The 25,632-nt window shown below is 52.7% G+C and overlaps 10 protein-coding genes across 10 annotated transcripts; 4 read left to right on the forward strand and 6 right to left on the reverse strand.

Annotated features, from left to right (window-relative positions):
• Nucleotides 1-241: 241 nt before the first annotated feature.
• On the reverse strand, nucleotides 242-2,072 carry J4E93_000681 (uncharacterized protein; the record flags this gene model as incomplete). Its single annotated transcript, XM_049338640.1, has 2 exons — nucleotides 242-799; nucleotides 855-2,072. The coding sequence occupies 2 exons, from the start codon at nucleotides 2,070-2,072 to the stop codon at nucleotides 242-244; spliced, it is 1,776 nt and encodes a 591-aa protein (XP_049204525.1).
• Nucleotides 2,073-4,239: 2,167 nt separating this feature from the next.
• Nucleotides 4,240-5,295, forward strand: J4E93_000682 (uncharacterized protein; the record flags this gene model as incomplete). The annotated part of the gene is made up of 2 exons (XM_049338641.1): nucleotides 4,240-4,381; nucleotides 4,430-5,295. The coding sequence occupies 2 exons, from the start codon at nucleotides 4,240-4,242 to the stop codon at nucleotides 5,293-5,295; spliced, it is 1,008 nt and encodes a 335-aa protein (XP_049204526.1).
• A 465-nt stretch (nucleotides 5,296-5,760) lies between these two features.
• Nucleotides 5,761-7,428, reverse strand: J4E93_000683 (uncharacterized protein; the record flags this gene model as incomplete). The annotated part of the gene is made up of 1 exon (XM_049338642.1): nucleotides 5,761-7,428. One exon carries the CDS (start codon nucleotides 7,426-7,428, stop codon nucleotides 5,761-5,763), a length of 1,668 nt encoding a protein of 555 aa, XP_049204527.1.
• A 572-nt stretch (nucleotides 7,429-8,000) lies between these two features.
• Nucleotides 8,001-9,337, forward strand: J4E93_000684 (uncharacterized protein; the record flags this gene model as incomplete). Its single annotated transcript, XM_049338643.1, has 3 exons — nucleotides 8,001-8,061; nucleotides 8,450-9,017; nucleotides 9,115-9,337. 3 exons carry the CDS (start codon nucleotides 8,001-8,003, stop codon nucleotides 9,335-9,337), a joined length of 852 nt encoding a protein of 283 aa, XP_049204528.1.
• Nucleotides 9,338-10,042: 705 nt separating this feature from the next.
• On the reverse strand, nucleotides 10,043-11,295 carry J4E93_000685 (uncharacterized protein; the record flags this gene model as incomplete). Its single annotated transcript, XM_049338644.1, has 3 exons — nucleotides 10,043-10,504; nucleotides 10,557-10,935; nucleotides 10,997-11,295. 3 exons carry the CDS (start codon nucleotides 11,293-11,295, stop codon nucleotides 10,043-10,045), a joined length of 1,140 nt encoding a protein of 379 aa, XP_049204529.1.
• A 1,023-nt stretch (nucleotides 11,296-12,318) lies between these two features.
• J4E93_000686 (uncharacterized protein) lies at nucleotides 12,319-15,346 on the forward strand (the record flags this gene model as incomplete). Its single annotated transcript, XM_049338645.1, has 2 exons — nucleotides 12,319-12,466; nucleotides 12,537-15,346. The coding sequence occupies 2 exons, from the start codon at nucleotides 12,319-12,321 to the stop codon at nucleotides 15,344-15,346; spliced, it is 2,958 nt and encodes a 985-aa protein (XP_049204530.1).
• Nucleotides 15,347-16,937: 1,591 nt separating this feature from the next.
• J4E93_000687 (uncharacterized protein) lies at nucleotides 16,938-18,070 on the reverse strand (the record flags this gene model as incomplete). The annotated part of the gene is made up of 2 exons (XM_049338646.1): nucleotides 16,938-17,480; nucleotides 17,804-18,070. 2 exons carry the CDS (start codon nucleotides 18,068-18,070, stop codon nucleotides 16,938-16,940), a joined length of 810 nt encoding a protein of 269 aa, XP_049204531.1.
• A 537-nt stretch (nucleotides 18,071-18,607) lies between these two features.
• On the forward strand, nucleotides 18,608-20,735 carry DDI1 (DNA damage-inducible protein 1; the record flags this gene model as incomplete). The annotated part of the gene is made up of 3 exons (XM_049338647.1): nucleotides 18,608-18,618; nucleotides 19,349-19,929; nucleotides 20,011-20,735. 3 exons carry the CDS (start codon nucleotides 18,608-18,610, stop codon nucleotides 20,733-20,735), a joined length of 1,317 nt encoding a protein of 438 aa, XP_049204532.1.
• A 309-nt stretch (nucleotides 20,736-21,044) lies between these two features.
• Nucleotides 21,045-22,772, reverse strand: J4E93_000689 (uncharacterized protein; the record flags this gene model as incomplete). The annotated part of the gene is made up of 1 exon (XM_049338648.1): nucleotides 21,045-22,772. The coding sequence occupies one exon, from the start codon at nucleotides 22,770-22,772 to the stop codon at nucleotides 21,045-21,047; it is 1,728 nt and encodes a 575-aa protein (XP_049204533.1).
• Nucleotides 22,773-23,454: 682 nt separating this feature from the next.
• Nucleotides 23,455-25,250, reverse strand: DEP3 (Efflux pump dep3; the record flags this gene model as incomplete). Its single annotated transcript, XM_049338649.1, has 6 exons — nucleotides 23,455-23,505; nucleotides 23,591-23,994; nucleotides 24,050-24,251; nucleotides 24,303-24,683; nucleotides 24,743-24,784; nucleotides 24,843-25,250. 6 exons carry the CDS (start codon nucleotides 25,248-25,250, stop codon nucleotides 23,455-23,457), a joined length of 1,488 nt encoding a protein of 495 aa, XP_049204534.1.
• Nucleotides 25,251-25,632: the final 382 nt, after the last annotated feature.

Raw genomic sequence — 25,632 nt, forward strand, 5'->3', positions numbered from 1 at the left:
GAAGCTCATTGATCCAAGATGACCTTCATTACCACCGGTATAGAACAAAACAGGCATTAGGTGCAGCTATCCAGGCTGTCGTCTTCCTTAGGAAAAGGGTATACTGCGACCAAACCCATTAAACCAAAAAATGCGTCAAAGTCGTAAAGAGGAAATACAGGGTATCAAGTGGAAGTCCCACTTCCTAAATAAGAAAATCGTGTCCAGTCGATCGATTGAGGGTATCTCGTAAAGACGTCGTCTACGCCAATACTCCAGCAAGACCTTTTGCGTACTGGCTGCTGCTCTCCTTGCGTAGAGCCCATCCCTTGATAGCGATTACTACAGTCGTCCAAGCCATGAGCAGCGCGGTAAGACCCATGACAACCGTGAAGATAAACATGGCGTCGAGGTCGTATGACTCTAGAGCTGCGACGGTGTCTTTGTTGCTGACCATGAAGGTGATTCCACCAGAAATCAGACAAAATGCGGTGACGATTTCCGTAGGCGGCCTGGATGGCAGGAACGAAGTCGGCGGTGAGATGTAGAGGGTGATGTAAGTAAGACCGCGGGCAAGAGCAAAGGCCATGAACATGCTACCCCATTGGGTATGGATCATTGTCGAGACCATTGAGCTCTGATGGTGAGAGCTCATCATCTTGCCGAGTAGCATAATGATAAGGGCCGGGAGCGGGTTCATCGAAAAGCGATATTGGCTAGGCTGCTGCCAGGACTCGTTTTGTAGCGAGCTGGCTTGAGAGGCAACGACTCCGCTGTTAAGAAGGTCGCGTACCTTGGTCGATTCAATGCACATTCCCAACTGGGAAGAATGTCAGCGATATTACACAGAAAGGGAAGGAGCTACCGTTACTCACCAAACCACCACCAAAGAACATCACCGAAATCGAAACATGCTCCAGATCTTGTGCAGTCCATGCATCGCCCCACGCAGCCAGATGTTCGAGGAAGACGTTTGTGCAGCCGTATAGCCAGATGACGAAGGATTCGGTAAACTCTGCCGACGGTAGTGCCGCTCTCCGACGACCGACCACCTCCTTCGGTGGCTTCACGTTCCATGCCCATCCGAAGTCTGCAAACGCGCCCATCCATCGACCCAATGTGAGGAAGCCGTATAGAAAGAAGATCCCTCCTTTTACTGTGTGCGCCAGGACGTTGAAAACCGCTCCTCCTCTTCCGATGCCGCCGTAGACGATGGCGCCACTTACAACCGCTGCGAAACCTTGGACCAAGATTGTGCGCTCGATGGCAACATAGAGTAAGCGAATTGCCTTGAGGGTCCGTCCAACTGCGAAGCGCGCCACGCTGCGAGAGAAGAAATTATCCACCGAAGTGTTGCGAAGAAAGCCGCGCTTCTCGTCGTCGCTGTCGTCGTCGTTACCGAAAGAGTCGTCATCATGTGTGGATCTTCGCAGAGGGCGAGCAAATTGCTGGTTCTCAGATTCCACGCTGGGGGACTGGGAGGGATCGTACAGAGAAGCCGAGTTTCGCTCTGTGCCCTGTCCTGAATCGCCTGACCATCGCGACGGGGCGACGACCTCTTCGTCGTGCACGCGCTCGTATCTGAGCATATTGGCGGTTGTCATTGGCTCTGCGAATTCGTCGGCTTTCGAGTGCGACTCCGACCTGCCAGCGTAGGCCTGGATCAGAGCCATGAACACCCATGCCGAAGCGATCCAGGTGATGGCCCATCCCATCTTGCTGTGTGCATTTCCTGCGTACATTTCCGGTGTCTTGTGGTCGTATACGAGGCCGAGTACGAGTGCAAACGCATTGGTAGCGAGGAAGATCATTTGCGAGGGGAGAGTATATCTTGAGCGAGCGATGCTGAACATGACTGCGATTGGCAGGATGACAATCCATGCCAGGATCTCAAGCCCTATGTGCCAATACATAAGCGAAGCATGCTCCGGTAAGCTCCAATAGCCTCCAAAGCCATTGTCTTGCGGTTGCGCCTTTGGCATATCATGTGCGCTCATGTCCATTTCCTTGCTATCGCCATGCGCAGCTACCAGCGGTAAGAGCTCAATCAGCAGCGCCGCGGTGGCTATCGTCAAACTCCTGCGATCCGGCATGTATGTTGTGTTCAGGGAAGGATTAGAGTTGTGAAGGTGGGAAGTGTTGCGCAAAGCTCAAACAACTCAGATAGCAAGGCGCAGACCAGTCGTATGGAGGGCTGCAGTACTTCAGGATGCGCTGTCAGAACAAGAAGAAGATGAGGGATTCAAGGGAGACAGCAGATGTAACAGGAAGAAATGTTTCAATGCATGTGGCCGCCAGCGCCATGGGCGTAGCTCGCATCTATATTGTTTCCGGAAGTTTCGGAACGAAGTTTGAGCAAGTCATTGCGACAAGAGTTTGTCAGCTGCGAAACCCATCCGATCGCATGGCATTCTTCGTTGGCTGTGACGTCGGATGTGATTGTCAGGCGCGGCGTGGGTCCAGGCAAGCACGGACAGAGGGCCATTCCGTCAGCCACCGCTAATAGGATTTTGCGAGCAATCCACCCGGCAAAGTTCGCCATGATAGTGTTAAGGTTGTGGCTGCACCTATCTCATCATGACATTGAAACCTACGGCGACTTTGGCCTGACAATTGAAACGGCCTCATCGCCTTTGACTTCGTCGCAGACTCAGTGAGTGTGTCACGCCATGCCTGCGACAAGGCGGACATACAAGCGCCTGCATCGGATTCCGGTGACAACGACCATCCGTCTCGGCCTCCCACCCTCGACTTGCGTTCGAATCGAAGATTCACATGCGATCTTCACCACCCTGTCCTAGGGTACGCCGGAAGCTAAGACCGCGCACCTGTCAGATCCCAGTTTTCCTTCGCGATTCTGCAAAAAATTCAACCACCGCTATCTCCAGGCTTTGTCCGAGCTACACACTCGTGAAAGACATCATTGGTGCTTACATCAACCATTGTCACCTGCGCCATGTCTCTAATCCACTCAAGCTTTGTTTTCTCTTGGCAATGCACGCTAGAGGCGGATATAATCCCACGCGCAGACCGCAAGATGATCAAGCTCCGATTTCCATGTGTTTTGCTGGCATCCGGCCAGTCCCGGGCAGACACACCTGTGGCTCAATGTGACAGAAACTTGACGAGAAGGCATCATGCCATGGTGCCTCAACCTGAACGTTCAAAACTGTTTCGCAACTAGGTAAGGTTCTAGAGCCACAAAACTTGTTTCGGGGTATTTATCCGCCGCATTCTCAAGATCGCTTCACCTTCATCCTGACACAGCATTACAATCAAGTGTAGACGCTGAAGGCAGTACCGGGTTCTGTAACCCCGGTTTTGACTCAGACCTCCAAGTTTCTGCCTAGCGCCTGAGGTACTCAATAAGCGCACTTGATGCAAATTCGTCACCGATCCTACGAGGTGTAAATCGCGAACATGCGGAAGGTGTGGGGCCAGCGGGCACCCATTCGCTTGGACCTCGCAACTATACCTTCTTCGACAGCGATTCTTCATCATCTGATATTGAACGCCAAGTGTCTGACATATCTTTACATACAGTACTTTCGGACTTTCGGAAAGCATAGAACCGACATCGCAATTTGTCATTGCCGAGGAGGAATCATTATCGTGCATGCTGCGACTCGGGTCATACGATCTATCGATCGAAAGAGGGCGGCATTCATGGCATGATGTGTATGGCTTGTACTGACGCGTGGCAGTGACTTGATCCTTATATCCTTCGTCAGTATCATAACCCATAGCTTACAGGAAGTCCTTCCAATACCTACATCGGTATCTTCATGCGATTTACGTCGGTTTGATCAGGTCATGCATGCATTCTGACATGCTTGGGGGCGACATCTCGATGCTGACGTAAGATTCAAGCTCACACCTTATGCAACGCAATATAGTTCTGTATAGCATGATTAGGCAGGCATACTGGAGAGCTCTTATCACGCAGTCTGCTGGACGTAGTGCCAACTAGCAGAATGGACTGATAGGCGCGTCAGCCAAACAATATTACCCTGTGACTCTCGCTGAACTCTATGAATCTTAGAAGTCACAAATGTACTGAGCATCAAACATGCGAGCTTCAAGAACGTCTGGCTGCTGTGTGGCCTCGCTCATGCCATCGTGATGGGCTTGGCGCCAAGTGTCCAGAGTCCACGTGACTGCGCGGCGGCTGGAAACATCGACGTGCGCGACCCATCGAGAACCTCGCGCGCAACAAACCCCGATTACCTTCACCCCAGCAAAACAAGCTCCACCATAAACATGCTTGACATTGAAGACTTTGACGCGGTATATCGCAATCTTCACTACAACGATGGCCTTGTTCAAGAGATACAATCATACCGGACTGCGCTCGGTGGGCGCACCTTCTTCGAACGGCTGCTGACACTCCTGAACATCAAGGGTAAGTCGCGCATACTGTTGGGTCTCGTCAAATCCTGATTGGAAACAGGAAGCAAGATGTACCCGCCCAAAAGCCCACAACAGCTTCAAGAGCTCCATCAGCGCATAATCTCCTCCAACACCACACTACACAACAAGCACTGTCTTGTGTTCTACCTACTCAAAGATTTATCGGCGCAACACCACGAAGCGACAGAGCTAGCTGAATCGTTCGCGAAAGACGTACACCTTGAGAAGCGATTCTGGACATTCGTTGAAGGACTCTGGTTCCTCGACCACCTCCAATTCGCAACCGCCGTCGGACACCTTACATACCCGGGCATAATACCTACCTTCCCCGACGAGATCATGTACACCCTCTTGACAGGGCAGGATAAAGTGAGCAGCATGGGCATGGCAAGGGATCCAAAAGATGATATACTGGCACTAGCATACTACAACTGCGTACGGCCGCCGCTGGAGGATCAGAAGACCAGGGACGAGTTCGCCAAATACCTTGCAGGTCGCAATGTCACGGAGATGTACCAGTGGATTCACAGCAGACCGGAGTACGAGCAGCGACCACTGCTAGAGATCCTTATTGAGCAGACGCTGGATCACCAACCTTGGTCTCAGGACCCCGAACACGAGATGTACACGCGAGACGCTAAGGCGTTTGAGCTGGCGGGCTTGCCGTTCGACGAAGATGAGGAGGAGTTCATCGAGAAGTTCCTTACCGAAGGCAGGGGCAGGACCTTCCAGAGCGCACAAGATCTGGTTATGATGCGTAGGATTGCTACCGGCAAGCTGGCTGATGTCGCGTCTGATATGGGCACACGCGGACGCAGGATAGATGGTGTGAACTGGGAAAGTTTGAAGGATGGTGTGAAGAGAGGACTAGGGCCTAGGAAGGATGAGCAGAGCTTCGCTGTCTAAGACGAACAGTCTGCGGAAGAGATTTCTCATACCTTAACTGGTATCTAATGCATAGCGAAGGCGTCTTGGTACAAATTCAACGCGGCGCTTTAGCCTGGCACACCTGTCTCTGATCGTCTCACCAATTGCTCAACAGGATGCTACATCACCTTTTCGCAGCGCCTCGCTCGGAACAATACTCGGTTATCACTCGTATCTTGTGGCCTTTGGTGTTAACTACAGCGCCACGGCTGACCAGTGCCGTTTCTTGAGGTCCGCGCTACTTGGCAGCTGAACACCCCTAGTGTTGGTGCTCAGTACTCAGCTGCTTGCATTCATCGGAATCTATTCCTCACTCAAACTTTAATGTTATTCAAGGATAGTGTTCCATTAAAATCGTATGTTATGACGCGGAAAGTTCATGGGATAACACTGAGGAGCGGAGGTCTCAAGGGAAAAAAGAACTATGCAAAAGCGAGCGCAACATCAATACACGTATGAACTCCCAGCTGATCTTGGCGTATTCGCTCCACTGCCCATTGGGCTAGAGCCTGGACTCAACCCACCTCTTCTCCTGTCAGCCCCGAAGAACCTTTCCAGCTCTTCCGCCGGCCCGAGTACATCCTGATAATAGCTACTCTCGATGCTCTTCTCAGCCATGACATCATTGTCTTGCAGTACATTGAGGCAGAAGAACACCATGTTTCCCAGTAGGATGTTACTTCTCAGCTCTACCTGCGATGCGACATCGTGGGCACTGACTTCCTCGCCGTCGTTGATGTACAAGCGTGTCTTATGGGTCCCGGTGTCGAAATCGATGTACGAGAATGGTGATTTGAGCGCTATCTCGGCGAGGACGAGTCCGATGCGGAAGATTTGGATGTGTTTGGAGAGATCGCGACCATCTCTCCTTTGGCGATTCATTTGGTAGCATTGGTTCAGGGTACGTGTTGTCATCGATGAGCCAGGCGCTGCGGTCAGCATGCTAGCCCACTTCCCATCCTTCGTTCTCCGCCAGCGTACATTCGAGCAGTCGAGGAATGACAACCATTGGCTTCCTATCAATCGGAAACAGCCTTGGGCGATGCCAGTCGCTATCGCATTTTGGTCTTGAGAGTATAGCGTTTGTGAGCCGAGGTAGACGTTCTGATCGCGAATCACACTCGATAGGGCTTCCTTGTACTGCAAGTCAGAGAGAAGGTTTGTTGGTGGATTCTTGACCGTGAAGCCTGCTGATGTTGACAAAGGAGGTATCATGTAGCAGTCATCCTGCGTCCTGTTCATGAGACTTGACACAGCAGTAGCGAAATTCTTCGGCACCAAAGCTGGTTCGTAGATAGTCTTAAGGGTCACAGGATGGACGATGATCTCATGGCTTGCCCCGTCCATGTTGAGCAAGAACGCGAAGTCGCGCTTATGAATGCGAGGGATGGACAAACCGAGATGTAGTCGATTGTCCCGGCTGGAGTCGCTGCATCGATGTAATCGCTCAGCATCTTTTTGGGCACGAACGGCGTCCAGAACCCTGCTCTGTATCGTATCCGCCCTTCCGTCTCCGACCTTGATTATCACTCGCCGTCCAGGGAGTCGCTTGACTTCCGAGAAGATCTCTGCGTGCTCTCGCTCGAGGTAAAAGTCGGTGAAACGTTCGAGCATGGTAAGCTTTTGATATAATCGCCTGAGACGCTCTTCCAGATCGTTCGCTTTACCAAGGACGCTCAACTCGAATCTGCGCGACCATGTGGTGTTGTGGCGAATTCTCCAAAGACACTCCTTGACCCGATCCTCGTTACTCAAGTGCTGAGTTTCTCCGTAATATCCTCTCCTAGACTCAAAATTAAGGGCAAGGCCTCTGACTCGTTTGATGTCGCTCTTGATACTTCCGGTGATCACATTCACAGTACCGATTGTGGCTGTGATCCTTTCGTGCCCTTCTTTTCCAAACAAGATCCTGGTGTGAACATCGGGTCGATGCACTTGGATGTCATATTTTTGTTGCCAGCTGTCTAGAGATAGTTTCGCAAAGTCAAGCCCTTCCTTGATGTCGAAGAGTCGTTCGGATAGTCGTCTCCATTGCCTGATTTCGAGGGCAAAGGTGTGTAGAGCCTGTCCTGCTGTATAGAGGCCAGAGATAACGCCAAGAACTTCAGCCATGGCTCGTCCAGCTGGCGTGTTGGGTCGCGTTGAAGATGCAGTTGAGATGTGTTTTCTATGACGCTAAGGAGCAGTAAACTCGCGTGCGGCACAGTCGGGAAAACTTTGAGTCGTGTAACAGCAATAGCTGCCGAGCGCAGGAACTGTATGGTGCAATTTCGTGTAAGATGTAGTGCGAGTCCAGGATATCAGCGCGGTCGGATGGGGGCTGGGCCGTTTTTCAGAGGCGGCGGCCTGAAGTATTTTCGACATTAAATGGGCGGCCTCATGACCCACGAACTATTGCGGCTGAACAGATGCGAACATCAGCTCGCCGGCATTGGTGTGGGGTATTGAGGTAACATTGGTCGGTATTGGTTGTATGCATAGCGGCACAGGGATGACGTTACCGTTCGGTGGTGCTCAGCCCCCAACGGCCCCCAAAGGCGTCTCAAGTCAGCTGCCTGATCAGGCAACTGGGTCGCACTGTTCATATGAGCGTGGCCTTCCTACGTCTTTTCATTTCTGTTGAGTTCTCGACCCCACTGACAAATTTCTCTTGACACTGGGTGCAGTACCGAACAGAACGTCCCATGCATACCACAGCAGCAGGTTTCCTCTCTATAGACACATACCTGCCACTGTTCGTACCACGTAAGAAGCTTTTGATCATCTCCATTCCTCCATTCGTTGCGACTCCGTGCGATGGCGACCATTTCAACCGATTTCCTAGAAGTCGACGAACGTCATCGGAATCCAAGTCATACTCGGTCGCGCTCAGGAGGCTACGTCGATACCATAGAAGAAAAGGCGAGATGGGATCGAAGGAGGCGCGAACAAGAAATGAAGCGCTATCATGACAGTCGGCATGGTACGGCCTCATCTCCACGAATTTCTAACTCTCCTACAACGCCTGACCGGCTCGGCGTCCCCGTCTTCGAAACTACTGGGAGGATGCGATCGAGTTCAGAAGCTGGTCAAAGGGACAGAAGGTCAGAACGACGGTACAATACTCAGGAGGTCCGGCCCAGTGCAATACCAGTTTCCGGCTACGATTTGACCAACGAGCCAGTCCTGTCAAGTCAACTACCTGTAAGGTACGAAGGCAAGCCGCAGCACCAGAAGAAACCAAGCATCAAAGTGGAAATTCACCAGGACAATCCGCCATTGCCCACAAGCAGTCAGGCTTTTAGGGCGAAGCGAAGCCCGAGCGCTAGTCCAAGATCACCCACTGCACGACCCGAGCTTCAGTACCAGTATGCGACGCTACAAAACAAACTGGACCAGATAAGTAGCACGTGTTCTCCATACATGGATGTTGAGGCTGCGGAACCTCAAGATCTCACGTTCGACAAGATAGTAGAACACACTAAAGCTTTTGCTTTCGATCTGCAAGTGTGGGCTCATCTTGCGAATCTCGATGGTATGGCTAAGGTAGATTCGCGTAAGAGAGAAGTCGTGGACGCCGCATCGCGAAGCCTAGACCGCCTGTTGTATCTGGTAGCGGAATTGGACGACGCTTGTAAAAAGGCCAAGCCAAGGGATCTGAAGTTTAAGAAGCTTCCTGAGGTCGACGACGAGACGTTATTCGAGGACGGAGATGACGACAGGTATGTACTTTCGAGATGTCGACCGAAACTTCTCTGACCTGAATATCAGCGGCGAACCAGATCCTACCGAAACTTTAAGCTTCATCATTCATTCTAGCCTACATGGCATTGAGCTGCAAATCCAGAATCTGAAGAGATTGAGTCGAACATTGCAAGAGGCCACACCGGATGCAAAAGATGAGGTCGTGGCAGTCGCGAAGCTCGTAACGGAAACCGTGAAGTATTTTGGCTCGGAAGAGGCACTACATCGCTATGGGATCAATGAGAAGATCTCTGGGAGGAGAGGTTTGGAAGAAGCAAGGTACACGGATTCGCATTAGCCGGGTGAAGTCCAGGAGTGTGGTATACATGATGGAGACCAGATAGCGCTTCGTACAGGCTGATAATGAAATTGAGGTACATTTTGACGCGTCTCGTTAACGCGTTAAGTTGGTGATAAGGGATGGAAACGCGCGCGTTGGTGTGGCTGCCGCCGCGAGCCGCTCTAGCGTCGGCTCCACGACCGGAAGCTTGGAGGCATGACGTAGCGCATCAACATCTAGACCAGTGTGCCAATGCAACCAAGGCAACTTGATTTGATACATGAAATGTTCTTAAGGTTCTTTCTAATTTTAGATGCGCTGGTTAACGTGCGAAAGACATCTCAATCATGGTGGGATTCCATCTCGCGACATGTCGCTCGCTTATCCGCCCAGTTCTCCGAGGCTCGGCTCCGCCGCTGACAGTAGAAACCATGAGCACGGTCTCCCGAGGTCATATGGCCAAACCTCCACGAATCCGACACCGCGTCGTCGCTACATCAGATCAAATAAAAGTTCATTCGTGGAAGGCACTCGTTGCACATACACTTTCAAAATAAGAGTATATTGCGGTCTTCTGAAGATGCAAAAGAGATAAGGATATTTACAGCGCAGCAAAAAGAATGACTGCGAAGCTCTGACGGCATGCCAGAACCGAGAATAAAATGTGCGTCACCCCAGGTGAGAAAGGCTCAAGCCATCACCACAAAAGGCTACAACTACCATTTACGAGCACTTGGTAACGCTGGGTACGTTGGAGCACTTGTCGTAGGTCTTGCCGCCAGTTACGGAAACATCTGTCCAGGTCCAGCCAGTGCAGGAGCCCTTTCCGCAGGTAACAACAACGTCGTAGCCACTGCTGGAGACATCACCAGTGACGTTGTCGAGCGTCAAACCGGTGATGGGTACGCCAGTATCAGCGTCACCGTGGAGGTCACCACCGTCGTAGTTCTGTTCAATGAGGACGCCATACTTGGAGATCTCAGACAGGGTAATGTCTTCGTAGGTGACCTTGTTGATCTTGCCGGTCGTGCCAGCGCGAGCCTTAACGCGGACGCCGTTGACGGACTTGGTAATCTCGGAGTTCGAGAAGGTAACCGTATCGACCGTGTTGTCGTCACGACCACCGACAGAGCCGATGGAGAGACCGTGTCCACCAGAGCAGAGGCCGTTCTTGAAGGTGATATCCTATCCGTATTGTTAGCGGGTGTCATCATCTCAATTCCCAGGGGATACATACGGTACCAGAGTTCACGGCAACACAATCATCCTGGTTGTAGACCTTTGCACCATCGATGATGACGTTGCTGCTCGAGCCAATGTCGAAACCATCCGTGTTGTGACCTTGCTCGTCCTTGTCGCCTTCCGAGGCATCGATAGTCATGTCGGTGATGGTGAGACCATCACATCCGTTGATACTGACTACTTGAACGGGAGGGTTCTTGATGGTAATGCCAGTAATGGAGGAGTCGGTGAGCTTGTGTGCGGAGAAGAACTTGGGTTTCGTCTTTCCGCCGTTTCCACCCTCACCGTCCCACCAACGAGCGCCGTCACCATCGAGGACGGATCCCTCGGCACCCTTGACAGTGATTTTGGTTCCACGAATGTCAAGGAGAGGTCTGAGAGTTGGTTCATGAAGTCAGTGCGTGTCTCATACATTTGTGTTTGGATATTGCTTACCCTTTCCACTCTTTGTAGCCCCAAGTTGTGGTACCCTCGAAGATGACGGTGGTATCGTCAGCCAAGCTGGAGAGGTCCAGAGTAGTGCCTGAAGGAACAGCAACGTCGGAGAGCACCATGGTGGCACATGATGACTGCGACTTAGAAGCCTCAGCAGCTCCGTTCGAGCCCGAGAAGGTGCAGCTGGAGGCACGTTTCACGACTTCGGGCTTGGGTGCAGGAGTGATGGCCGGGGCTGGGGCTGCCACAGCGGACGCCGCCAGCGACGTGAAGAAGATACCAAGAGTCAAGGCGACCATTGTGAAAGAAAGTTGATTTGTAGAAAGGCTTGAAAGAGTGAGTGAAGTGCTTGGTTGCTTGGCCTACATGCTTGGTACGCCACACATATATACGAATTCCTAGTAATGATACACACACGAACGAATGACTTAGCCACCATTCAATTACTCATACATCGAATCTACACTTGACGGGATCGTAATTTCCCGAGTCGAGATTCTCCATACTGACAGATGAGGGATTGTTTCGAGATCCTCCACCAAGTGGGGAGGAAGAAGAAGAGATGAGAGGAACGTGGTCGCTCGAAGCAACGCTTGTTCAGTGCGTGGGTGTGGTCAGGGGAGATTTGTTTCGGAAAATCCTCCAATGAGTGGGACCCGCCCGATTTCCACTTTTCCAAGCCTGTCGTTCGAAGGTACCCTCGTGAACATGTCAATGCAGAGCCAGAGTTGCGTGACAAGCCTCGGAAAGAACGGAAACTAAAAGGCTTGACTCTGCTCCAGCCCACTTCAGCGTAGTGGTGTGGGAAAGCTCTCTTCCATCGTGGAAGTAGCGTGCCGGAAACGGCTAGTATGTCCACAGAACATAGATTGGGAATCTGCGTTATTCCCAGCCACCTCACGACGTCTCCTGACAACACTATACGTGTTTACTGAACACCAGCATAGGGTGCAAATTACATGGCTTGTTCTTCCATGACGTCCACATACTGTACTTCCTCCCTTCCCGTTGTGGTAACCTTCCCGCTGGCGCAAGCTTCCTTCACGCGCCCTCGGCATCTCGGGCAAATGACGTTCCACCCGCCTCCGCAAACGCCACACATCTGGGGTCGCTAGTACCTTGCATATTACCCCGCTGAGCATTTCTTCCATGGCAAACATTATACCGTCAATGAGATCGTTCCGCGACGCGCAGGTCCGGATGGCGATCTTTGGCCGCGGCTGAAGTCCACGGGCTAGTTGCACGCGAGATCGAGAGCTATGTCGTAGAGCAAAAGTCGCGTCGCGTCTCATGAACTTTTCTTCATCACCGAGGAAGTCAAGATGAGGTTCTTTCATCTGTTTGCAGTCGCAATCTCGCTGTTCTTTGGTGTATTAGCCACCGATAATGGCCTGCAAACGGACGTTGAGTGGGATAACGGGTCGCTCATGGTTGATGGCGAGCGCGTCATGATCATGAGTGGGGAATTCCGTACGTTGATGATTTGAGATGAATAAAGGGTAAATGAGATGAGTGCTAACTCAACCACCGCATCTACCAGACTATGCTCGCCTCCCAGTACCCGAACTATGGCTCGACGTCTTCCAGAAGTTCAAGTCGAACGGCATGAACGCCGTCTCAATTTACTTCTTCTGGTCGTACCATTCAGCATCGAAAGGCGTATACGACTTTACAACACCCGGAAAAGATATCCAACGCCTGTTTGATATGGCCAAGGAAGCCGGACTCTACGTAATCGCACGACCAGGACCGTACTGTAACGCCGAGACAAATGGAGGTGGCTTTGCTCTTTGGACCAGCGATGGAAGTGGTGGCAAGTACAGAACTTCGGACGAAACATACAGACAAGCGTGGTCGGAATGGATCGCGGAAGTTGGCGAGATCATCGCAAGGAATCAGATCACCAACGGCGGACCTGTCATTCTAGCCCAAGTCGAAAACGAACTGCAACAAACCCGTTATGAAGCCAACAACACATTGGTCATCTACATGGAACAATTGAAGAGTGCTTTCAAAGACGCAGGCATCGTCGTACCTTTGTCGCATAACGAGAAGGGCTTCAGGTCGAAGAGTTGGTCCACTGATTACAACAATGTTGGAGGTGCGATCAACGTTTACGGTCTTGACAGCTACCCTGGTGGCATGAGCTGCACGAACCTCGACACTGGGTTCAACCTACCCAGGACTTACTACCAATGGTTTCAAGAGGTCTCCCCCACCCAGCCAGAATATCTACCCGAATTCGAAGGTGGATGGTTCCAGCCATGGGGTGGCTACTTCTTTGACCAGTGTCTGGCTGAACAGAGCCCGGAGTTTGCAGATGTCTTCTACAAGGGCTTGATCGGACAGCGAGCTAGCCTTCTGAACTTGTACATGGCATACGGAGGCACGAACTGGGGCCATTCTGCAGCTCCCGTTGTATACACTAGCTACGACTATGACGCACCGCTACGCGAGACACGAGAAGTCCGCGACAAGTTCAAGCAGTACAAATTGCTCGCGCTTTTTACCCGTGTCAGTAAGGGCCTTCACAAAACGTTCATGGAGAACAACGGCACAGCGAACGCAGTCGACAACTCTGCAATCTGGACCTGGCAACTCAAGAGCCGCGATACGGACGGTAGATTCTATCTTGCCGAGAACAACAACACGCGCACCCGTGCTGTGACCGATTTCTCAATGACAGTCAAGACGTCTGAAGGCGATGTCAACATTCCGAGCATGCAGCTTGCGGGCCGTCAGAGTCGATGGGTGGTTACCGACTACACTGTGGGTGACGAAACGCTGCTCTACTCGTCAGCCGAGATTGCTACCTACGGCCTGTTTGATCGACCCGTCCTCGTGCTCTACACCCGCGAAGGCCAGACAGGAGAGTTCGCATTCAAATCGCGGGGTAACGTAACGTTCAAGGCATACGGTGCAGAATCAGATCTTGCGAGTAAGCCGGCCAATGGCACCTACTCAAGCTTCTCGTACACCCAAAGTAAGGGTGCGACAGTCATTGTGTTCTCCAACGGCGTTCTTGCTTATATGCTTGATATACCGACTGCATGGACCTTCTTTGCGCCACCAACGACAGATGACCCCAACGTCACACCCGACCACCAGATCTTCGTGCTCGGGCCATATCTCGTCCGTTCTGCCAGTGTATCAGGCGGCACAGTTTCCGCAGTTGGTGACAATGCAAATGCGACGACTATCGAGGTATACGCCGGCACTGAGGCGGAAACGATATCCTGGAATGGAAAGGAGCTCGCTACGACTAAGACCCCCTATGGTTCTCTCACTGCGAAGATCGGTGGAACCGCAGAACGCGAGATCACTCTTCCAGAGCTTGCCAACTTCAAAGCTGCTGAATCTTCGCCTGAGATTCAACCCTCATACGACGACAGCAACTGGGTTATCGCAAACAAGACCACAACGCTCAGCCCAGTGAAGCCACTCACTCTCCCTGTACTCTTCAGCAGTGACTACAAGTACTACGCCGGCGCGAAGATCTATCGCGGTTACTTCTCAGGCAAAAGCGCATCATCACTCAATATCACGGTCCAGGGTGGTGTCGCGGCCGGCTGGGGTGCTTGGCTCAACGGGCAATCAATTGGCTACCATCCTGGCAACGCATCACTCACTTCGACAACAGCCTTGCTCCCATTCAAGAACTTTACATTGAAAGACGAAGGAAATGTCTTGACGGTGATTACCGACTACACTGGTCACGATCAAACCTCCACAGGCCCCGCAGGCGCCGAAAACCCTCGCGGTATACTAGGTGCTCAGCTCTTCAGTGGCAACAACACGAAAATCACGTTCGACCAATGGAAGATCCAAGGTAACGCAGGTGGAGAGCGCAACATCGATCCCGTGCGCGGTCCAATGAACGAAGGCGGTCTGTACGGCGAACGTCTCGGTTGGCACCTCCCCGGTTTCGACACCTCTTCTTGGAAAGACGCCAGTCCCACTGCCGACGGCGTCCAAGGCGCCGGTATCCGCTGGTTTACAACCACCTTTTCTCTCTCCGTCGACCCCGACCTCGACGTTCCAATCGGCATCGAACTCGGTGCGCCGAAAGGTACCATTGCACGCATGCTTCTCTTCGTCAACGGCTACCAGTACGGCAAATACGTTCCGCACATCGGGCCTCAGACTCGCTATCCCATTCCACCTGGCATTCTCAATATGAGGGGCGAAAACGTACTGAGTGTAGCGATGTGGGCGCAAACTGAGGCTGGCGCGAAGTTGGATATGCTGAAGTTGATTGAGTATGCGAGGTATGAGAGTGGGTTCGCGTTCAGTGATATTGATGGGGAGGCGTTGCAGCCGGGGTGGGTGGACAGGAGTGAGTATGCGTGAGTGGCGCCCAGCTCGTCGTTCTGTGGAGTCGTTGTGTATGTCTGGCATAAAGGAATCGATCGTGCCCTCTGGTTGCACATCATACAATCGCCACGTCTTTCAGCAGCCTTTCTGCCTATTACCGCCACCAACTCAAGTCATAGCCTTGTAAGTCTCTCGATATTGTTGCAGGATTTGCCATGTCTCTTGATCTAGATCCTTCAACTCGTCGAACTCGAGCATCAGTGCGGCAGGCAATGACAGAAGAATTTGTATCGACTTGTAAAAATCATTAAAGTGCATATTCTTGTCAACCATGCGAACGAGCTGAGCATAGACTTCGACTAAAGACTTGGAATAGTCAGGTGCTATAGTGTTGCCGTAAAGCTCGGGTGCATCACACATTGCCAATAATGCGTATACACGATCCCGTCGATCCGCACAACCACGCTGTCGTGCTGAGCTGGCAAAGAAAGAGACCAACGATGTGAGAGGTCTATAGTGTCCGAATACCCCGACCCGATGGTCTATGACTTCCATGGCCAGTGATTTCAAAAAAGTTGGCCGTTTCTTGATTCGATTAGTCGACAAGTAACTGTCCCCCGTATTATGGAGCGAAGAGAGTAGTTCACCAGTGGTCGTATGAGGCCCACATTGCAGAATGAGCTGGCGTGCCAGAGCGAACTCCTGTATAATCCATATTCGACTCCAGTAGGACGCATTATAAAGCTCCAAAATGCAAGGGCCGTATACCTTGTACCAACGTTTGAAGTTGCCATAATTATCTTCGTTGAAATCTGGTATCGTCTTCATGGCACGTTCCCATTGGGCCGAATGCTTAGTAGCAGTTCCCAGCCAAGCTATGACAAGCTCAGCTTCCGAGTAGATTGTGCCCATCATAGAAACTTGATGAGTACGCTCTGGATTGCTATCTTGATCAATACAAATAGCATCTATCCACAGGGCGCATGTCCGCCGATCTTTCCTTGCTTGATGAAGGAAGTTCCAGAGGTTTTCGCGTACGGTAAAAGGCTCGTCGTTTACGATAATCTTCCTCGCAGGGGTTGGTGGACCCCAGACATAAGACAGTGCAGTATATTTAGGCGAACCCTGAAGAGCGATTACGCGGAGAGTGCATGCTATCGGAGCCGCCTCGTCATCTGCTTGAATAATCTCAAGCAGTCGAATGTTCGTGCTGGCATCGATGTGGAGCGGAGTGTCTTCGTACAGAGTGGACATGATGGGGAATGCCGTGTGGGGTCGGTCGCCAATAAGTACAACACGGTGCGCATTAATGCAGTCAGGAAGAGGGAGGAAAAGGGAGAAGATGCGAGGGGAACGCTGTTGGGGTTGATGAGTGAGACGAGGCTGAGGCGCAGCTGCCTACGGCTGAACGAAGCCTGAGGGCAGGAGCTAAGCAGGCTGGTTTGATAAGCGAGGCTGAATGGCCAACTAGTCAACAACAGATGTGTAGCGAATACAGTGCGCGTGAACATATGAATCTTGCACATGCTTTTTCGTTCCATTCTACACGCTCTTGAATCGCTCAAACATCTACGGACGTGATTGTATGCCAGACTGTAGAAAGCCCGCTTTTATCTGAGCATACCTCTTAGTACTCCCATCCGTCATCCCCACTGTCTTCAAAGTCCAGCACCATATCCACCCAGTTTCCTCCACCATACTGGCACTTGCTGGGACCAATCTTCTTGAATCCCGCCTTCTCATAGAAAGGTATATACCGCTCTCTACAGATGAGCGCTATCCTAGAACCCACACCTGAATCCTTGATCCTCTGTACATAGCTCTGCAGTAATATCGAGCCGAGACCTTTGCGCGCAAAGTTTGGATGTACACATAATGAGTGTAGACAAACTGTCTGACCGTCTTCGTTATGGCCTACGTTTGGCGTGAGTTGGTAATTGGTTTTCCAATCCTTAGGGTAGTCCATGGCATCATCGGTGACAAGAGGGGAGTTTGCTTTGGTTGAGATAACGTGACCAATTATCACGCGCTTCCGGTCTGTGTCTGCTGAGTCTATTGATGGGAAGGAGTGCAACTTGATGGTCTCGCCTAATGGTCCTAACGTGGTGGGGTAGGCGGAAGAGAAGAGCCCACTGCAGAGCTCACCACAGGTCCGCAGACGGTACTCGAGCTGTGGTAGGTTAGCGCGGAATTTGAAGAGACCGGAAGGAAAGAGCGCAGCACATGAGCGAGGGAAGGGAAGGAGCGAGCGACTAGCGCATAGCAAACTCAATTAAATCCGATGAACGACGTAAGAGGTATATTGGTGTTTCGTGAAACAATTGATAGGAAACAGGGCAAAAGACAGTGTGCGCACTTGATAGTTTGAGTAACATCATCATGGAGAAGAGCGCATGGCTCGTGCCTGACGGAGCCCAATGGTGGTACTGAGCAGAAAATGCAGGCATTGACCATGATGTTCGAGATAACGTCGATGAAAGCAATCGTTCTCACCTTCTCGCGCGATGCAGCTTCAACTGGATCAAAGGCCGCATGCTCGAGCCAATCGCAATCATCCAGGTCGTCGATGTTGAGCAATGAAGCGTAGGGCCGGACGCCCATTTGCTTGAGTCTCCCCTCCTGGGCGATGTTGGAACTGCGATGAGGCACCAAACTCGATTGCTGCTCCACGGACTCCGGGCTAGCGACGGTCTCAGGCTCTCTTGATAGTTCGGGCATGCCATCGAGCGTCTTTTTGTCTGCTAGCAAGTCTCGTGGCATCTTGGCGGTGAGTTGGACAGGTCAGATGGAGCGGTGTTATGATGATGGTACGGCAGGAGGGTTGGTTGATGCGACTATGGGAAGCCGGAGTGCAGTGGTGAGTCTGGGTTCGTGGTTCCTGGAGGACTCACGAGACTCTCTGCGGCCTCAGCCCCGCCTTTACTAGCGGTTCGCTTCGCGCCTGCCGTTGCAGATCGTTCCGGGTTAGCTGGATGGCAGATGGCCCAAAGGAGCAGGCGGGGATATGCGTGTGTTATGGCAGGTATGGGATTCAGTATTCTAGACTCCTGCTTGCGTCTCAAAAAGCAATAACTTCTGATGGCGGGATTCGTGGATTATCGACCATGCCCTGACTAGCGATGGTGTGGCGATGGGATTTACCATGACGTGCAGTAGGATGATGTCGGTGGGGTATGGCAACACCTGGTGGCATGGAGCTACAGCTCACGGAATCCTTTGCAGGGGCTAGCCGTAGGGCGCAGCGGCCAGATGATTCTCGTGCATGCGTTGGGCAGGAGTTGAAGCATCCCAGACATTATGCTATCCAGGTAGCTGGAGTAAGGTCTGGGTATGCTCCGGGATGAACAGCACCCCCGCGGAGATATTGACCAGGCTGGCCGCATAGTCAGCCCAGGACAATAGCATGGCAGAGACGCCGTGGCTTCGAGCAGAGACCGCATTCATTCATATCGACGCGACTGTCTGCACTGTCTAGCCTCTCCCACGCGTCGGCTGCCCCGCTTACTGTGGCCATGCTTGGGCCTACACCGCCAACGTCGTGGTTTGGATGCAGTAGTACTACTCCTTCGACTGCGCGCCTTCCGCCTACGCCCCAGCCCGACGTTGGCGGTATATTACGAGTGACAGCCTTGGTGGCCTAGGCGAAACTCTCACAACATGCAGCCTGTGCCCTCTGATCGCTGATTCATCCGACGCTGGGTTCGCGGCTCCACTACGTTCCATTCCCTTCCAGCCCAGCAGGCGGCGACTGACGTGCCCTCTCCCTCTCTCACTGCGAGGACCCTCCGGCCCGTTCCAGTCCCAGGTTGCGACCAGACCATCACGGCCCAGTGCCTCCTTCCTATAAGCCTCTGCGCACCGAGACACCGTTGCCCCGACCCGACCCAACCCAACCTCACCTCCCACCGTGTCACATTCTTTGGCCTCATCCAGACGTGCCCGCATACGCCCCAGGCCCGCTCCGAGCCACCATGTGAGTCGATTCCGGAGCCGTGGTTGTGCCACCACCCCCAGCACGCTGCTAACACACGCCGCCAGGCCTCGCGTCACCATATCCATCACCGCGCCCGGCACCCAGGCCGACACGGACCTGCTGACGCTCGAACTGCCCCCGGGCAGCACCGTCAAGGACCTCAAGGGCTTCATCGAGGCCGACACCAGCCTGCCCGCCGCGTCACAGAGCCTCTACCTGAACGGCCAGCCGGTAGCCGTAGACACACAGACACTAGAGGACGCCGGAATACGGGACGGCGAGATGCTGGCCGTCGTGATGCGCGCCGCACCTCGACCAAACAGGAACCTCCAGCAGCCGGGCAGGCCCGCGCAACCTGATCCAGAAGGCGTGCGACAGCTTGTCCTCAACGACCCCCAGCAGATGAACAAGCTGCGCCAGGGCGACCCGGAGCTCGCCGCCGCCGTCAACGACCCCACCCGCTGGAGAGATACATATGCCATGAGGCAACGACAGGCCGAGGAGTCGGAGCGCGAGCGTCAGAACCAGATTGCCCTGCTCAACGAAGACCCTTTCAACGTCGAGGCGCAGCGAAAAATAGAAGACATCATCCGCCAGGACCGCGTAGTCGAGAACCTGCAAAAGGCATACGACGAGAACCCTGAAGGTATGTCAACTTCGATCGGCGGATAGATCGATGGGATAATATAAGTGAGGGGCTGTGTCCACGGAAGCTAACATGTCACAGTATTTACGCGCGTACACATGCTTTACGTCAACACCGAAGTCAATGGCGTGCCCGTCAAGGCCTTCGTCGACTCTGGCGCCCAGGCCACCATCATGTCCCCCGACTGCGCCGAGCGATGTGGTATCATGCGCCTGATGGACGTCCGGTATGCCGGTATGGCACGCGGTGTCGGCACTGCCCGAATTCTCGGTCGTGTACATCACGCCGAGATCAAGATTGGAGGCGCGGTCATGCCCTGCGCCTTCACAGTCATGGAGGGCAAGGACGTCGACCTACTGTTTGGTCTGGACATGCTCAAGCGCTACCGCGCCAAGATCGATCTCGAGAAGAACGCCCTCTGCTTTGAGGGTCAGGAAGTCCCCTTCTTGCACGAGTCGGAAATTCCCAGGAGCTTCGAGGAGGCGGAAATGAACGAGCCAACTGTCCAAGGTCCCAACGGAGAGGAGATTGGTGCGAAGACTGGTGCCGTTCGACCGAAAGGTAGCGCTGCAGCTGGTCCTTCAAATGCAGGCGCATCATCCTCATTGTCCCAACCAGCGCAGCCGCAAGCCCAGCCCACAGCGTCCAAGGCGCCCGTAGCATCTACACCCGCTAGCAATTTCCCCCAGGAGCACGTTCAGCAACTCACTGGCATGTTTGGCTGCTCAGAACAGGAGGCCATACAAGCACTGGAGATGTTCGGAGGCAATGTCGAACATGCCGCGAGTTTCCTTCTCGGTGGTTAGTCAACGAGACGACCACAACACCATGAGATCAGGATCGCATGGCGCTCGCCTACACCCGCTGTAGTCTCACCCAGTAAGATTTAACCCTTTGGAAAGATCTGAACAGTTCAAATGAGTCTCGATGACGAGGACATGAGTTGACGAACTCACGACATGGCATTGATAGCATGCATGTATTACCAGGGAACAGGATTAGAAGCGAAGAAGCTTCATATGCATTAACGTAGTTTTACGAAGATAAGATAGATCAAATGAAGAAAGGCTTTCAACGCCCCTCAACGCGCTTATCGTAACTATGCACTCCCAGGTCTACCTAATCTTATACAAGCACGGCTTCAAGACCGCACCATCCTTAGCATCGCCCTCGTCATCTCCATCACCAGCACCGAACCTCTTCCCCTTGAGTCCGAACTTCATACCACCACCCCTCTGCGCCACAGCTCCCGCTTTCTGATCCTCTTTCGCGTTCTTGCCCTTGCTCGGATGCGCCGCCTTGACAAACTGCATCTTGACAAACATCTTATTGCTCAAATCGATCGCATCGCCCGGCCTCTCGGGTAAGGCATCAAGAACAAATCCGCGCTTCCGCAACACCTCGATAAACGCAGAAACATCTGTTCCCTCTTTACCCTCCTGGCCATCTACATTGACCGCGAGTTCCTCCTCGTCTTCCGAGTCGACAGGGCCTTCCTCAGGTGGTTTATCCGCTTTCGCTTTCTTCGCCTTGGCAGGTTTCTTATCCATAGTTTTCTTGAGTGAGCCAATGGAGTTGATCGGCACACCACCCTTCTTCTTGTCCACACGTCCGAAGCGCGATTTGATCTCCGAGACCCACAGCTCGCCTTTCCAGCGCAGGATACGGTAAGCTTCGTCGATGAAGTCGAGCCAGTTTGTGCCCATGAGGGCGAGGCAGAAGATGGCTACGTCGACACTGTTTTCGTTGATGGGCAGTGCGGAGATATCGGCTATGGTTACGAGGTCGGCGGAGGGACCGGTGGGTTTGGAGAGGTCGAAGGAGTGGAATGTTAGGTTGAGCGATTTAAGATGAGGTTGGAGGCGGTAGGATAGCGAGGCTGTTCCGCAGCCTAGATCGGCGACGGTGCAGTGGCCTTTGAAGTCTCGGGGAAGCGGCTTCGCGTCTCCCCGGGGAGGTGCGATGGCTGTGGTCTCTTCTTCCTCGAAACCGGGGCCTCTGCGAACTGCGTTCTTTGGTGGGCCTCTTCGGTCTTTTCGTATGTCCTTGTTCCGTAGCTTGCCTCGTACGATTATGCTGTTTACGTAGCCGTCTACAGGGTTCGATGGCCATACTTCGACTTGTTGTGCGAAACCGCGATGGTAGTCCTCGAACATCGATGGGTCTTCCTTGAAGAGAGACGCGCTGTCCGCAGAGGGTTTTGTGTAAAGCGCTTCGTTCAAGTGACGGAATCGCGCACTGGCGAGCTTGCTGCGCATCGATCGCTGGAGGGGTGTGAGGCCCTTGGGTTCGGGAAGGAGGTTCTCCAGGACTGGAGTCGCGGAGGCGGGGTTCGTGCCGTTTGCGTTTGCGGCGAGAAGCTTATCGGCCTTGGATTCCTTCCTGCGCTTCTTTTTCTCGCGCTTTGCTTCGCTGTCGGCTGTTGCGGGTTTCTCTTCAGCAGACTTCGCAGCATCTGCTTTAGCCTCTGCGGGCTCAGCTACCGCCGCCGTATCCGCGTCCGCTTCTTTTGCGCCATCTGCGTCTGCCTCCTTGTCTTTGTTACCTCCAGCCTTTCCCCTCTTCCTCTTCTTTCCACGCTTGTCTTGCGCTGCCTCATCTGTCGCCCCTACACTTGCTGCCTCTGGCCTCTTGGTCTTCTCAGTCTTCTTCACCTCCGCGCCTTTTCCATTGGCTATGCTGTCCCATTGCTCTGCAAGATTGTCCGCATTGACCTGCTGCTCCTCGCGCTTCTCTTTCCGCTTCTGCGCCTTTTTTCCAGGTTTGGTGGAATCTTTTGGCTTCGGTACTTCGACTTGGGTCTTCACCTGCGCGGCGACGTTCCATCCAGGGACAGCGAACATCGTGACGGGTGTTTGGAGGCGAGTAGATTGTTGCAGGGTGAGATCTGGAAGTCGCGCTGGAAAGTACCTGGGACGGCTCGAAATTTTGGGCGGCGGAAGGTTCTGCCGACCGGGAAATGTGGGGCTCCCGCGCGGAGTTCGAGCTCCACTTCGCTGGAACCATCAATAGCTTCTTCAACGATGGCATTCATCAATTACATCAATTTCCGATCATACATTTTTAGCCTTTTCTCTCATTGACACTTGGCGATCGTTTTCAAGGCCTGTTCCAATCTGAACGAATGTCTCAAGGCGTCGGTACGCCCGGAGACTCGAGAATTTAGGTAGGAACGGACACAAACGGCCGCTCTTTGTCTATTGGTCGCCTGTTAAATCCACCCCTCCCGCCAGTCCGTCAGGGCGGATCGTGGGCGGATGCATCTAAGTTCAGCATCACGAAATCTCCAACGCTGGTTTTGCTGCCCATACGTGCAGTGTTTGCAGTGTAGTTCAGGGATTCACTGATCAAGGGAACGAGATGAATTACGCAACGAGTTGACATCTTCATTGAGTAACCGAGAGTACAACAGATCACGATTTTCTGTTCTAACAGTGGAGAGGAAAGTATATCTTGTAATGTAAGCCACCACCAATCGAGACGACTGCCCTCGCTTGACGTCTTCACTTCCAGTCGCGGTCCATCTCACGCTCCAGTGACTACTGCACTTTTCTTCTTACCGGCGAGATTGACTTTCTGTCGTGAACGTCAGTAAACATCATACAGCGGAAAAAAAAGACAAATTGAAGATACAGCGCACCAGTAATGGAATGGAGCATACCACGCTTAGCGCAGCAGCAGCAAGAAAGAAAGCCCAGATGCTGGTCATGGCACTGGCTATCTCGGGAATGACTAAAGCTTTCTCCTCATCGGACAGTGCCTGGAAGGCCTTACTGCTTAATCCCGCGATGAGGTAGCCGATCTCCGTGGGGGAGGCCTCCGGGAGCGCCTTGCCGACTTTATCGACAGCTACGTTGTGAAAGAGGCTGCCGCTGATGGCGAGGAAGAGAACCATACCGAGGTCTTGACTGATGGTCATGGCACCAACGGCGTTGGCTATCTCATGAACAGGAACCAAAGACTGAACGATGGCAAAACCTGCGACGATGTAACACCCTGTGCCAGCTCCTACGAGGATGCTGTAGCCATAGATGTTGGCATTGGGTGTAGCCTCATCGACGGTGTCTGTGAAAGACGTTAGTGAAGTTATTTAAAACCCGGATGCGATGCAAAGTCTTACACATCAAAGCCGTGCCAATAAGGGCCAGTGTGCTCCCTCCGATATACCAGACAGGTATCAAGCCATACCTCGGCATCAAGAAGCCGTTCACCATTGACGCGAAGACCATGAACATGATCAATGGTAGGAGACGAATGCCGGCCTCGAGTGCGCCATCGCCCTTGACGAATTGGAAATAGAGGGATATGTAGTAAGTCATGGCCTTGGGGACAGGTTAGCATCTTGACTTCATCATTGTTCGGAAGTAGCTTACCAGGATAATACCAGAGGATAGAAATACCTGAAGCTGCATGTTGATCAATGTCGGTTGCTTCAAGAAATGCAGTGGGTATAGTCGATTCTCTTTGGTAACGAGCGGATGAAACTTCAGCGTGATGATGAAGACGACAAGCAGAACGCCCGTGATGGCCCACAGCGCGATGACAGCTCCGGAACTGAACGGGTAGATGACCCCGCCGAAAGTGAGCACGACGGTTAGGCAGGCGGAACCAGCGAGGAAGATGATGGCGTTGACCCAGTCGACAAGGCGCAGCTTCTCGGCGAGTGTCTTGGATGGGTAGGGGTCGATACTGGGGAATAGAAGGATGTACACGGGTGCGAAGAGAGCACCAATGGGAAGATTGACGTAGAACCCCTAGCCTATGATCAATACTCATGGCAAGAACCCGAAGATGGGAAGACGAAATGACATACCCATCTCCAAGTGGCGCTACTTGCTGCAAAGGCGCCGCCGACCTAATGATCGAAAGTCAGCATACATTCAGTAAGGACAGAGTTGTAGGGTTGTTCTCACCACTGGGCCCAGCACGCTACCAATCCCCCAAACAACAGTACTCCCCGCAAGATAAGCCGGCTTCTCCTTCTCATCCGAAAGAACGGACACATACGTCAGCGTACCCGAATACATGCCCGAGCCCCCTACACCGGCAACAACCCTCCCAACAATAAGCGCCTCAATGTTGGGCGCAGCACCACAAAGCGCACTGCCAGCGTTAAACAAGAAGATGTTGAAGATGTACACCCATTTGATGTTGAAGACGCCGTAGATCTTTCCCCAGAGTAGGATGAACATGGTGCCGAGGGCGAAGCCCGTTCCGATCCATGTGAGGAGTTCGAGGTGGCCGAAGTCGGCGATGATGGCGGGCTGGATGTTGGCAACGATGGTGTTGTCGAGGGCGAAGAGGAGGGTTGTTGATAACATTGCGGAGTATGCGGTTGCCCACTAGACAGAAGAAAATGTATTGAGTTAGCATTTATTCTGGATGTGATGGCATATATGCTTATAAGTGCTGGTGACTTGCTTACCTTCCAACCATGGATATTGCGAGGACTTGACCCGTCGGTTGTAGTGACACCATCGGCATGTGAGCTCGGAGTACTCAAATCTGCCGATTCTGCATTCTTTTCGCGATCCAAGTCGTTCCAGCTCGGTTGTGTACTTGTGTAGTCCATGTTTAAAGGATTCAATCAGTCCTCAATGGCACGGGTTTCTCACAGACGTAAGCACAATTTCGATAAATCTTGGAACAGTTTCGTAAGGAGTAAAACTGATAAGGAGAACAGAAGTGAGCTCGATGTGTGGC

The sequence above is a fragment of the Alternaria ventricosa genome (genome assembly GCF_023758065.1).
Source record: "Alternaria ventricosa strain BMP 2768 chromosome Unknown scaffold_1, whole genome shotgun sequence".
Taxonomy (NCBI): Eukaryota; Fungi; Ascomycota; class Dothideomycetes; order Pleosporales; family Pleosporaceae; genus Alternaria; species Alternaria ventricosa.